At 40.4% G+C, this 14,686-nt stretch overlaps 1 protein-coding gene across 1 annotated transcript; it reads right to left on the reverse strand.

Moving 5' to 3' along the window:
* Positions 1-629: 629 nt before the first annotated feature.
* Positions 630-9,140, reverse strand: LOC145452430 (hydroxylysine kinase-like). Its single transcript, XM_080330617.1, has 4 exons — positions 6,619-9,140; positions 5,842-6,092; positions 3,741-3,918; positions 630-1,210 (listed from the first exon to the last, which is right to left on the reverse strand). Exons 1-4 carry the CDS (start codon positions 6,827-6,829, stop codon positions 789-791), a joined length of 1,062 nt encoding a protein of 353 aa, XP_080186743.1. The 5' UTR covers positions 6,830-9,140; the 3' UTR covers positions 630-788.
* Between the last annotated feature and the right edge of the window lie 5,546 nt (positions 9,141-14,686).

The raw sequence follows: 14,686 nt of genomic DNA on the forward strand, positions 1-14,686 counted from the left end.
TTATTTCCAATATACTCAGAATTGCTTCGCTGGCTGGATGAAATCATTTGGCGGGCCGGATGTTTAACACCACCGATTTAAAGGGACAACACAGACTTTGTGTCAAGATAGCGTACAATCCACAGCAACAACACCAGTGGGATGAGGGTTCGAGTCCGGCCGAGGTCGACTCCAGAATTGCCACCTAAGTGTTGGAGGTTTATCTAGGCTCCTCCTCGCCATATCATCCGCCAGGGTGGTGGCTTGGTTTGTGGTATTCATGGTGTTTGTCGACTACTATCGTCATTTACACCAGGCCGATATTCTTTTTATTTTCCGTAACTGCCGACTTATAGCACGGCCCACCTCTAGGCTTTTGTAAGACACCGCTGACGCGGATGATGTGGCGAGGAGGAGCCTAGGTAAACCTCCAACACTTAGGTATCGGAATTCGGAAGTCGACCTCGGTCGGTGGTGGCTTAAATGCCTAGACGTGGGCCGTGCAACAAGTCGGCAGCTACGGAATCAAAAATAAAGAAAATCATCTGGTGTAAATGATCATTGTAGCCGACAAACACCATGAATACCACAAACAACATCAACACACACTAACTTTCGGGTTCACCTGTTAAATGTACCAAACATTTCCGTAACAATAGTGCTCCATATGTGCAATTTAATCTAATTCGAATATAGGTCAGACTAAACTGGTATTTTAACGGATTTTTACAAATTGACATGTGTAGTGAGCTGCAATGTATATGTTCCACATTATTCGAGATGGCGCGAGTAGATATATATTACTGGAGCTAGAATATGTATTCAAATATCGCCTCCTTGCCGATTTTGTCAATTTGCTCCAGCACGTTCGGCACGTGCTTTGATTGCAGAAAGATAAATTTGCTGTTCTCGGGATGAAGGCTGGCTTGATTGCAACCGCTAAGATAAGACAGGCAAAGCCGACACAGAATACAGTCCAGCAACACGCTCTTTTCAACTTCTGTCACAACGTTCTTTGACTGATAACCACGAATGACTGCGGCTATGGCGAGTCTGACGTCGCATCCTATTGCGATCGCTTTAGTAAGAAAATATGCGATGGTGATGCCCAGATCTCCGATCAGGTAGCCATGATGACAATACTCGAAATCGATAACTCCTTTGAATTTCCATTCGCCGCCCTTTTTGACCAAGATCACATTGGTATCGCTGAAATCGCCGTGAATGAAGCCTAAAAGTGAAGTCTATATTATTATAAAAATTGTCAATAATTTTATTTCTAAAACACCACAAAATTGCGATACAATGAAGGATAGGAGAGTGTCGAAAGGACGTGGAATAGAGAGAGAGTCTTTATTTTCATCCAACCGAAATACATAACACACGGCAGTGATGGTGGTACAGAAAATATGCATGCACAGTAGGGCTGTTCAAAAATGACCTTTTTTCCTGAATCTTGCAGGTTACTTGATTAAATCGTTAGGTTGCCTTAAAAAACGACGCACACCAAATGTGAATTCATTCCAACCAATATTCGCGGATTTCGTAGAGTTTGAAAATTTTGAATTTGCCTAGAAATGCAAAAAAATTTTTTTTTCAAATTTTCCTTCCAACCTTATGAAATTGTTGCGCTGTCTTCAAAAACGACGCAAAACAAATTTGACTCAATTCGAAGCCGTAGAAGTGGAGTTATTTCAGTTTTTCTTTGATAATTCTGGGATTATCCTTGATTGGTGGATCATCCCAGAATTATCATCAAAAAACTTGAATAACTCCGCTTCTGCAGCTTGGAATTGGGTCAAATTTGTTTTCCATCGTTTTTGAAGACAGCACAACGATTTCATAAGGTTGAAAGAAAAATTTGAAAAAAATTTTTTTTTGCATTTTTAGGCAAATTCAAAATTTTCAAACTCTACGAAATCCGCGAATATTGGTTGGAATGTATTCAAATTTGGTGTGCGTCGTTTTTTAAGGCAACCTAACGATTTAATCAAGTAACCTGCAAGATTCAGGAAAAAGGGTTATTTTTGAACAGTCCTAATGCACAGTATTCGGTATTAGATAGGAATGATCGATATGACCGTGAAGGTCATCTAGTCTGATCACACCAGCATCAAACAGGTACACTTGACTCTGAACAGTCTGGCTGTAAAAGATGTTTAGTTGAAAAAGGAAAATAGAAGAAAGATTAAACGATGGTAGCAAATGATCAATGAAGCAATGTCTGGACGAGGTAGGGCAACAGTGTTAGTAAAACGACAGGAGGTGATCAAGTAGGTCTTTTTTGAATCTATTATCAGACATCCCACTGGGTCTAGGCCAGGGCCCTTCAACCTTTTTCGCCGTGGTACACCCTTTTAACGTTTTCCTGAAACTCGTACACCCCTGACCACATAACTCATTGATGCCGTATAGTAAACCTAATCCATGGGCGTTCAACCTCCTTGCTGTTCACGGCCGTGCATCGATTCCATATCATACGACCGAATTCCGGCGGAGAGTCGTCATGGCCAAGCTGGACGTCATATACTCATGTTAAATTGACCACTGGGAACTATGCACCGCGGAGGGCCCTTGTGGTGTTCTGTGCCATCACTGATTTCTTGAGATATATCTTGCGTACGAAAGTTCTTAATTGTAGCAGCAGAACACCCCCGCAGGCTTACTATATATGTATACACCAAAATAATCGTGAGTACAAATGTTGGGAGAAGTTATCTGGAATGCCTTTCTAGTCGAGCGGGGCGCGAAAATTTTTTCCATCTGGATACTTAATTTCTTCGATAATATTGCTTGTTTTATATATTACTGTCAATTACTTACCCATTCTTAGCCCACGTGATCAGTTTAACCGATAAGTGTCTTCGAAATTTTGGTCACAAAATTTATGATGATGCATCTTCCGGTTTTTATTAACTACTTTGTTGCATGTTGTTATTTTTTTGACCTCCAATCAGGATTGTAGGCATAGTCGAAACATATATTGGAATCAGCCAAACGCAGGAGAAAAACCTTCAATTCGTGAGGCGCACACGATTGAGACTTGGTATTTCTTTATGGGGTGCATCACTTTCCTCTGCGGTTCGTATTTGTACGGTGGGTCTCAGACGACACTATTTTATTAAAAACGAAAAATCCAAGTCACCCCGAATCGCGCCAAGCGTGAATAGAATTTTCAAGTTTAACACCTCTCAAAGATTTGGGAACCAATCCGTATATTCAAATTGCATATTGACGGTCGCCAACACAAGCTAATTTATGAATGTGTTGAGGGCCGCATAATAATTGTTTACCGGCTGCATGCGACCGTGTGTCTGCAGGTTGGCCAACTCTGGTTGCCCCTTTCTTTAGGGGGGGGGGGGCATGTTGTTCTCTGGATTATGTGTGTATTTACCAGTTTTACTGTGAATAAAGAATAAAATAATAACTAATTTTTATTTTTATTGTTGTTTTTATTATCATTTAAAACAACACATGTGAGGCTTATCATCTCATCAGCCTGACGCGCCACTGCCAAGATTAAGGTATCATAAGGAAATTGATTTAAAATGGGTGATATTATACCATTTCCTCGGCAGAGTTTTTAGTTTCAACTCAAAGTCAATTAGTATATCTCGCAATCCATGCAGTCCAGTCTGGTTTAACGCACTCGATCGTGACTCAGTTCATTTGGAATCATTTGTGAAACACGCGACTCGACAAATGTACTGGGATGAACAGGAACACGAACAGTGAACACGTAGCCCCCAATACTGACTTACCTTTACGCAAATCTTTCAATTTTGACAAAAAATTGTGCTCATAAGATTTCAAGTGCTCTCGGGTATCATTGATGATTTTGTTGTCGTTCACAGTAGAAATCATCACTAGTCCATTCACGTAATTGTGTGGTAGACACCAATTGTTCGCAGATTCCGTTGGGACTTTGAAGTCAAGGTTCTGCAAATAGATACGAGACGGCACTATTATATGTGCTGATTAATGGTACTGTGCTATACACTTTGTTAAAGATGCTGGAATATCCAGGTATAGCCGTTTGATCAGGTAATTAATGCTTTACTCCTTGGGACATGGATGTGTGTAGTGCAAAGCGGTGCTCGAAGCTTGAAATGAACCCGAGTATTTTCGGCTGACACTCGTTAGTGGTAATCGTCAGCAACTAGTAGAGAATTGAAGGAATATTGTACATCAACAATCCTTATCACAGAATATGATGTCACCAGCATGAAATTTCGAATAAGAGAGCGTTCAATGTACTATTCCTAAATGTTTTGACTACGAAATCTGTAAACTGATGACTATAAATGTTCATCGCTTTCGTCCAGTCCAATCACGACCTCGGTGCAGAAAATAAGGAGAAACTCTTAGAAATAAGGGCAACGTATAGTTATACCAACAGTTTGTTAGGACATCGTCATTTAAAAGAAAGATAAATCTTAAAAGTAAGGACGGTATGGCAACCCTGCAAGGTTGTAATCAAGTCACAAGTCAATCTTACTTTTATAGTTTTGACTTGAGTTTTAACAACTGAGCACTGGGCCAAGTCCGAGTCGAAGTCAGGGGGCAAAGGGTCGAGTCCGAGTTCACTATTATCGAGATCAAGTCAGGTTCAAATCCCTTTTTTGAAACTCTTATAGGGGATATCGAAAGCCCAGCATTCATAGATAACATATTTAATCACTATGTACAGATTGTACACGCGACAGTTTCTGAGTTTAGTTATCGAGCATCCGACCTGATGCACGTAGGGTTGCATTTAAAACAAAAATCGATTAAAAACAAACATGTTTAAAACATGATTTTAATTTTTTTTTTTGTTTTTTTTTTTAAGCCATGACGTTACGAATATTCAATTGTGGCGTCATGCTGGATTGGCATTGACAATTAATAATATAGGGTAAATATAGCTTCTTTGACGAAATATCTGTACCATAACTGTTGAACCGACTATTTCAATGGTTCCAACCATCCCATATCGCTATACGTCGGCTAAATCGGGTGGTAGTTGTCCGTAGGCTCATACAACATGTTTTTTGGAAAGTATTTACACAATTATGGCATAATTTTACATCTCAAAAAAAAACACAATTTATTTTTAAAAGGTCTTTGTTTAAAACACTGTTCAAAGCACTGTTCGTTTTAAATGCAACCCTAGATGCACGAGACCTGAACGAAATCATATAGAATGTCTCGAGTCAAATGACTGGATCGAGTCATGCGCAATGGCTAAAGTACAAGTCGAGTCAATACACTGTGACTCAAGTCGAGTTATGACTCGAGTTATTACTACTTTGCAACCCAGTCTATAGCTCAGACAAGCCTATTTTGAAAAATCGCACCAATCGTTTTAACCGACAGACGTGGTGCCCATAATATAATTGATACGGTGCGGTACGATAAAATATACCGTAGTTCGTACTGCGAAATCGTTTCGTACCGTACCGTACTATCAGTGATGTATTACTAAAATACCGATATCGTACCATCTAACACACATTTGCGGCCCCGAGCACATTGGCCTGGTGTGATAGCCGGGCGACAGAAAATTCAGAAGGGATGTTTTGGTTCCAAATGCATCACACATAAAATGTGGTCGAATTGCGTTCTGCATCGTTGCAATATACTCGTGACTAGGGCTGGGGACACTGATTCGACTACTCAAACAAATTCCATAGATCTCGTCGACGAAATGATTTTGATTCTTCGACGTAGACTTCGTTCTCGCCCGGGGTGAGCTTGTGCGCTGTGCCCAATGCCTAATTTATCAGTTTGTATATACCACGGCTGATGATTTATTTAAGGAGATAAAATTCAATATATGAAACCGCTTTATTCTTTTGCAGCTGCAACAGCATTGCTTACCTGCCCGATTAAATGAAGATTCCCAAGGTTTTCGCCAGAGCAGTAACATATTTTCAGGAACTGATTTTCAGTCAACATTGCCGAGTTCACAGATTCACCGGGTATGAACGACAGAACTTGCAACAAGAAACCGGATTTGTCATTGTACTGCCTAACGTAGGTTTCACGGTCTTTTGTTTGCAGTGGTATGCTACAACTGAGACCGCAGTTTGACAAATGAAGCATGAAGGCGTGCTGTAGCTTGCTGTTATCTATGATAAAAAGGTAAGTATGCACAATTGCACATATGTAACCCACTAAATGATGATGTAACTTCAATATCAATACTTTTGAGCGAGATAAATTATACTAGTCATGTAATCATTGCATTGTAATGTGATCGTCTCTACGGCGATTTCCACAACATTTTGTCTCCAAGAGTTGGGTATTTGTGTCAACTGCAACAAAGCGAAATCCTGTGCAACATCATGATGAATTTACATTTAATTTCTGTAGTCATGTCCTCATTCATCAATTGAGAATATGAATTTGATGGCGGAATAGACCTATTTTTCGACCAGGAGAATTATTAAGGGTGGATTTTTAATCGGCGATATAACATAGAAATTGAGTGTTTGACGCTATTATGTGGAAAATGCTAACGGGCCGATTCCTTGGCTCCTTGTTTCTTTATGTAGCTATAAATCGAACTTAACAGAATATTATATGTCCAGGAAATATTATGCGTACATCCTTAAGGACAATTTGGTCGAGTTAGGCTATATTTATATTCCTTACCGAAAAAGCTATCGGCATTTTCATCGCATATCTTTACAACCACCTTCATATTTTCCGTTTTCTGTCCTATCAAGTAACATGTAGCGAGGTAATTCAAGTTGCAGTAGCTGTCCATTTTCGTGATCTTCGTCGGTTCGAAGCCGTATTCATTGCGCAAAATGGCCTTCACATTTTCTACAGAAGTGTAGTGCTGGAGACTTTCCATTGTCATGTATATTACATTCGACCAACTTGACACGAGAACATAAGTTGATGAAGTAACAATTACAAAATCAAAAATGAGGGCATATAGTCCGAATGATCAAGTTTCGCAATAACTTCTCGTATATAGTTGGTAAATGTCTAACACAGAGCTTCGCAAATGGCAGACCGCGGTCGATAGCCAACACTAGCCATGTCGAACACTGTTTCTGTAGATTCCACAGTACCACACTACTACATAAATGCAGAAAAGGCAGATAGCTTTCTATCAGAAATAGCTTTAAAAAATCCTTTGGCTAGGCAAGGCTATCTAACATCTCGGAATGTGTTGTGATGCGATCCCAGATCATAAGATGTACCGTTTCGACTTTAGCAGAAACTAGTCTGCAAACTGACAAGTATAGCGTGTTCGCCGTCCGAGACGGACGATCAGACTATGCAGGTAAATAACAAATTCCCTTCGACTAATTTCCCTGCTTCGGTGAATTTCAAAGGAAGTACGAATCGATGGAAAATTTATTATGCCGTTATAGGCCTCGGCAGAGTATTGATTTTTAATTCCACGTCGATTACGTATATATGGGAGCAAGGTCGAAGTTTTCGAAAGGTGCCGCATGTTTGCAATTTACTATAGCGTCGGATCGGGTCTTCCTCTGAGCGGAGTTAACAAGCCGTAAAAACAGCAACGCAGTGGAGGAGTAGCCTTCATAACCCACCGACACTAAACGCGTGTCAGACCAGACTCGGACGCTAACCTATCGCGCCGGAGGCGCACGCGCTGCCAATTGGACAACGGAATAATTCTAGCTGTGTGTATAATTAGACTAATTAGAGCGAAATGTCGCTAATTCTAATATAATTTGTTAAATCTTTCTTTGCTCTAATTCTAATCTAACGTGTGAAATGCTTCTATATGCTCTAATTTTAATTGTAGTCTAATTTCTGGTAACCTGAAAATGTTACAGGATAAATGTATAGTGCGAAACGAGCGAAGATTGCTGCACGGTCATTTGCCATCCTCATACCCATGAGATCTGATATTGATATGAACTGAACAGTATCTCGCCGGCTATCCGACAGTCGTCGAGTATGTCCAGATTCAAGTCGAAATTCAAGCAATTTCTTCTGAATGAATGCTAGTCGGGCCTCAAGATTACCGGACCACGACCTCCAAGGATCTCCACTTCCGTCACATGTCACGTCATTTTTTCGCTTGTTGCTTAATATCAGTGGTTCTCAAACTTTTTTAGACACTCCCCCCTTGATGATAGTGGAAAATGTCGCGCCCCTTATCGCAGTTAGCACAGTTAAAAATAGCAACAAGAATGTTTGCAATCCCAACGGTTTGATGGCAGTTAAGGTTATGACTAGGGCAAGTTTTTGCAACTTTTGAAACTTTTTTAACAGCTTCCTAAATACTCAGAAGTTATGCATTATCGTGTTTTAAGCTGTTTGGAGGATTCTTATATTGCAAGTTTTGCGACTTTTCTCCATTTTTTTCATGCAACTTTTTGTAACTTTTTCGATTTTTCATGAAACTTTTTGCAAGTTTTTTCGATTTTTCACGCAAATTTTTGCAAGTTTTTTCGATTTTTCATGCAATTATCTTTTTACTGGAAATATTTGGCACTATATGTAAATAAATCGCTCGATTATTTCACTGTCGTTTAAATTTGAGGTACATTCTGATTTGACGTACTTTCAGGCTGGACCGCCAAAAATTATATTTTCACTGCTGGGTTAAATTTTTCAGGCTATTGATTTTGTGTAAGTCGCCAACACTGAGTTTTGCTACAATGCCTTGGATACGGATCGATTCGAGTATCTCATACCCTAATAATTTCAAGGAACTTGTCCATAAATGCAACTTTTTAGGTCAATTTTGTGAAAAATGAACGCGACTTTTTACTGCAACTTTTGTGAAAAATAAATGCAATTTTCCACGGATTTGACCACAACAAAAACTTGCCCTAGTTATGACTGTTGAGAGAGCTCTCGAATATGAAAATAGGACTATACGCATACCAATCATTATCACCTGGAAGTAAATCGCGCGAAGCGCGAAAAAATTTTCATTCGAATAATTGGTCAAATATAATCATATGCAATGATGATGATGATGATCATCATTAATTAAAATTTTTACCAAATCAATAACCACAAGATCGCGATATAAGGAAAAGATAGGAGGGTGCCGAGACGACTTGGAGTAGTCACGAATCTTTAATTGTGACATCAGAGTGGATTGGCAGCATCAATTAAAAATATAGGGTAAATATGGCTCTTTCGACGAAAAGGGCTTTCGACCATTCAAGGACGTATCCCGAAAAAAATTCAAGGGGGGGCAAAAATTTGATGAGGTAAAAGACGCCCCCCTTTTAAAGATATAAAATATATTAAAAATCTATGGTCTTGGGCTCATATTGGGTGACTAACACAATTTTTAGGGTGATATGGCACCCAAAGACACGATGTTATGAAAGAGCAGTGTGCCTATACTTCCGCGCGCAGCACGAGAATTTTCAAAGTTGATGGTTCAGTTTGGTCAATAATCTCGTTACTCGCACTGGTCTTGGGCATCCCATAGGGCGATCAACCGAACTCCTGGGGGCTTCGTCCCCTGGACCTCTCATGTCACGGCTACTCGAAAATCCAACTTCATTGTCATGTATAGGCACACCGTGTATAGCTGATATTTCGGAGCGAAACGCAAAGAAATTACCTAGTTCATGCCTGGATTTTGTTTAATAAGATTGGTAATTACTAGGGCGTTTTTTTACATGTCAAAATTTGTCAAAATTTTATCAGAATTGTAGCGTTAGGTTAAAATTTGTCAAAATTGTTCATAAAGTCAAAATGTTTTTGACGTCTGCATTTCGTTTGTATCGTAGATTTTGCACTGTCAGTGAACTTATCGGTTGATATTTTACAGCTTGTGTAGGGATGGTGTGAACCTCTGAAAGGTTCAGGTTCGTGTGAACGCTAACCTTTTTGAAAGGTTCTGGGTGAACGCGAACCTCATGACGTCACGTGACGTCATTTTGCTAGTTCCAGCCCTACATTTTGGTGAAGTGATAGTCCACTGTTGTACACGATACCTAGCGACGACTCGGGTCACAATGCTGAAGTACATATTGACATTTTAACGTCGCCAAATGTATGAACTGGGGTAATCAAATGATATAATGATCCCATAAAATCACTATCTTCCGCCGAGTACTTGCAAGGGAATATAAGCTTACGCCTTAGCGGTCTAGGCCAGAACGGACAAGGTATTCTGCGTTTTAGTATTGTTACGTGGATATTGAGCAGAGTGTAAAACGTGTTTCTATACTTGCTACAGATATTACCCCATTAACAAGTTATACAGCAGTAGCCAACAGCCCAATCGCACGGATTTGGTTTTTATGATACAATAAACCTAAGAGGACAAGATTGACCCGTACGCCTGCTAGATTGTTTACATGAGACAACGACATCAATTTCATTGATTGGTTGAAAAAGCATCATTCGCTGACAAGCCACATGCAGGGTATTTCGCTCTTGCTGTTGAGTGATTGCGGGTCAAACTCAAAGCCGAGAGTCACTAAATACTCACAAACGGAAAGATGGCTATTTCGAGAAAACTTTTGTAACAAAGCAAGTAAAATTTTTGAGATTTTCAAGGTGCATGCTCGTGTAGTTATGATTTTTTCTATGCTGTCAGCGCCATGCACAGAGAGGCCGGCAGTTGAAAGGCAATAAATTTCAACGACAAATGTTATAATGAAGTGAAAATTGTAATATATGAAAAAAGTTCACAGTGCAGAACCTATTAAGGTTCGTTTGTGAACGCGAACCTCTCAATTTCCGAGGTTCACAGACAGAACGCGAACGCGAACCTCACCACCATCCCTAGCTTGTAGCCTACTTTAGAGAGGCCTGCCGTTGTAAACTAATAATTGTCTGCTCATTGTGAATCATAAACGGTCAAATAGAACAAATAGGTAGACATGGTGTTATGGTCAACGTACCGTAATATCCTAACTGAAGAAAGACTATCGGGCATTGCATCATTCTTATATTGAGAAGCGCATGATGAAAAATTGTGATGTAGACAACATTGTCAGGATGAAGCAACACGGTGTGTCACCAGCATTGTACGCACAACTTGAGTGTTGTCAGCCAACAACTGCTGCTGTTGAACGTCCTTGGCAAGCTTCTTAGTAAGGACATGCACTTTCTGCCCAAGAATGTAGGAAAGTATCTCTGGTTGTACTACAAATTTTTTTAATTATTTCTACCATAATACGTATTGTAACCACTGGAATTCTTCATAGGGCCAGATTTCGTTAAAATATTGGTTTTTGCTGTAAAAAGTTGCCTGTTTCTCAGCCAAAAACGTTTTTTCAGGCCAAACTACTTCGTTAGGACAGCCAGCAATTCCAACCAGAAACGAAGATAAGTGGTACAATTTTAACATTATGTGGGAAAACACCTAATTTGCATACGTCAGGTCAAAATTTGGTCAAAATTCAGTTTGTTTAGGTCAAAAAAGTCAAAATTTGGATTTTTTGATCAAAATTTTCCTTTTTTTAGGTAAAAAAAACTATACCCTAGTAGTTACATCTCATATAATTGCTTACGTGATCAGTTTTACCGGTAGAGCAAAGGGAGGTGGTGTTGTCTTTGAAAGTAATGATAAATAATTCATTAATTTAACCAGTAACCATCTACGAGGGGGCGAGCGTTGTTATTACAGTAATTAATCTGTTGCATGTTCTTATTTCGTGACCTCCCGGCTTCTATATGGTTAATTGATATTGGAATAGCACAAATGTACCAGACTGAACAAAAAGAAGAGCGTCTTTCGCGAGACACACACGATTCCAAGTTGACATTTCATCACGGGGTGCGGTATTTTCTCAGATTGCCAAAACAGGACGATTTGGTGCCGGCCATATAGGCACGTATATGAACAACTGACAATTGAACATGGGGCGTCAGAATGCCTATTTCCAGATATTAAACTAAATTCATCTTTTTCTGGGGGATGAGGTTGGCGAGATACTGTTGAGCTAGATCAGCGGTTCCCAAACTTTTTCAGACACGCCCCGCTTTATGATAGTGAAAAATTTCGCGCCCCCCCCCCCCCTAATCATCATATCACAAAATGCAACCAGAATGCTACAATCCCAGCGGATAGTTCGATGGCATGGAAGGTTATGACTCATGATGAGAGAAGTCTCAAATATGAAATTTGGACTATGCACGGAGCAATAACTACAGGAATTGGCGGGGTAAATCGCGTGGAGCGCGAAAATTTTTTTGAGTCGACCGCAAAACTTCGCGACCCTCTGCAGATGCTTTCACGCCCCTCCAGTTTGAGAACCACTGAGCTAGATGTTCATGCAACACGATAAGACTATATTCACGAGTTTCTGGAGGGTGAGCGTTTGTGGGTCACTTGTAATTACTGATTTAATTTGTGACCTCCGGAGAACGTTGTCGTCACTGAAAAGATCGCTCATACGTATCACAACCAATGAAAAGAGAAATGTATTTGGTGGGATTCGCACGATTCCCAATTTGCATTTATTCTTGGGGCGCAATATTTATTGCCTAGTCACATTCTTACAGTGGGACTCAGGTTGCTGAAACAGATACAGGGCGCACTTCGTGTTAGCTAAACCTATCTGCCTTAAGTGTATTTTTGTCGACAGAAAGCTGTTGCCTTATAGTTCCACAACCGCAGGCAGCACACCGACGCATAGGCTACAGTTAGATTCAATTCCCACATCAATTCCGTACATTGGCTACGCCAATGCGACCGCTGTCATACACAGACCAGAAACATCTTTAACCGGGGCTGCATCCTTACGCAGCTGTTTTACGGTCGGCGGTCATCATCATCGGAACACCCATTCCGTACCAATGATTCATATCCAATTGCTATAATAATCGAACCGACGACGATTGCTAGGGTTAGCGACTCCATATCGTAGAAGTCAACTATATTGGGTGCAAATCATCAGTATATGCTCATACTACATATGTTTTTCGAAAGTATTACACAACTATATGGCATGTTTTTTAAAGGCATTTGTTTAAAACAGTGGTGTTCTTAACATTCTCATGAAGCGCCCCGTTTCGATAACTGCTTAGGTCTGGCGTCCTCTCCCCCCCCCCCCACCCCTTATATTTTAAGGACGGTAGCAAAATAAGGATTAAGACTTCGAAATCCGGTCTCTTCAGGTTGGGACTTCACTATTGGAAGAAATAGCTTGAATAGCGCCCGAGGACCACTCGACTAATTAACGCTATAAAAATAGTAAGTGCTATATTCGGGATCAAATCCAGGTTGTTATTGCAACCATCGGATACAAGCTCATATATCCTCGTTCGCGCTCGGTGTAGTCCTACACGTCGCGAATTCACCACTGCGACTGGTTTAACGGAGTATATTGGTATAACGCCATTTTAATAATATTCAATAGGGAGTGTTGTGGACTTACTTAATTCCCTGAAGTGAAAACCCGATAAGACCTTTGTGAGTCGTATATTCTGTCGTGTGAACGTAGATAACAATTTGGCATGTACTCTCTCGTGCCTATGAGAGAGGGTCATTCAATTCATGATGTTTCGCTGATTCGGAAGTCCGTTACTTTGTCGTACGTAATTCAATAAAGTTACAAGTCGTGGAGACGGAAACAAAATATATTCGTCAGTGTGATTCATCGAATACGTGTCAAATAGACAGGTCGTGGTACGTCAGCCAACAAGGCCGTACGGCGCGGTTACGCCGGTCCGTCCAACAGAAGAAACACGCAGCGAATTGTAAACGCAACCTTCTTGGAGTCAGATATACAATTATACAACTACAAACATTCGCTCTGCGTTAAATGGTGACCCCGATATTTTATTAATCACGACGACCGGCCGACCGAAGACAATATAAAGATTCGCCTTGCACGACGGCGAGAAAGAGCAATACAGCAACGACAGAAACGAAGGAAACGAGTCGACACGAAGAGCAGCAAAAGCCGTCGCGACGTTCTCGCAGAAGAAACGACAACGAAAAGTGCCTATTCAGAAGAGACGAAGGATTGTAACGTATTTTGAAGTTAAGTAGCTTTCCCGGACAGGGATTTGCATTTTATTTCGGTTTCATAGACGGTGGTGGAGTGTGTATTGAACTGTATAAATATCAGAAGTATTTGTTTAGTCATATCAGAGTTTCGAGATATGTTGTATGATTGTGTGTTTGGGAAATTTTCATGTCCGTGGAACAGGTTAATGACAATTAGAAATTGCTAGTAAGTTTGGGTGAATTCCATGGTGTTCATTGTAATTTTGTTTTCTCAGTGATATAGCCGCTATTTTGTGATAAAGTCTGAGTTGGTGTTGCTGCTGGAATATTCGTCTGTGTGCAGTACGACATTTGCGTGTACGGGCTACGGAAAAGGTAATCATTCTCAATTCTCGCATGAGCAATTGCTATTCACTGTCATAAATGGAAGTGGAGAGTAGTGACAACGAATCTCTGGACAGATTCACCTCTTGCGAGATCACTATCAATCGACCTTTTAACAAGCAGGAACCGGCGCGGTATTTCCGGATATTAGAACATCATCTCGCGGGCAAAAATGTAAGGTCGCAAAAAGATAAATATCTCATTTTGTTGGAGAACTTGAATGACGCACATTTCGCCGCTATTGACGGGATTATTCCTAGCCCACATGATCCCAATTGCTACGACTTGCTTAAAAAGGTTTTGTTGGACCGTTTTGATGTTCCGATTAATCAGAAGTTGGATAAATTTTATGCCGAGGCAGTTCCCGGTATGGATCCCAGAGATTTGCGATCGCGGATTAATGAGTTTGCGGGT

The sequence above is a fragment of the Botryllus schlosseri genome, chromosome 12, assembly GCF_051294905.1.
Source record: "Botryllus schlosseri isolate E-star chromosome 12, Bs_hap1, whole genome shotgun sequence".
Lineage (NCBI taxonomy): Eukaryota > Metazoa > Chordata > Ascidiacea > Stolidobranchia > Styelidae > Botryllus > Botryllus schlosseri.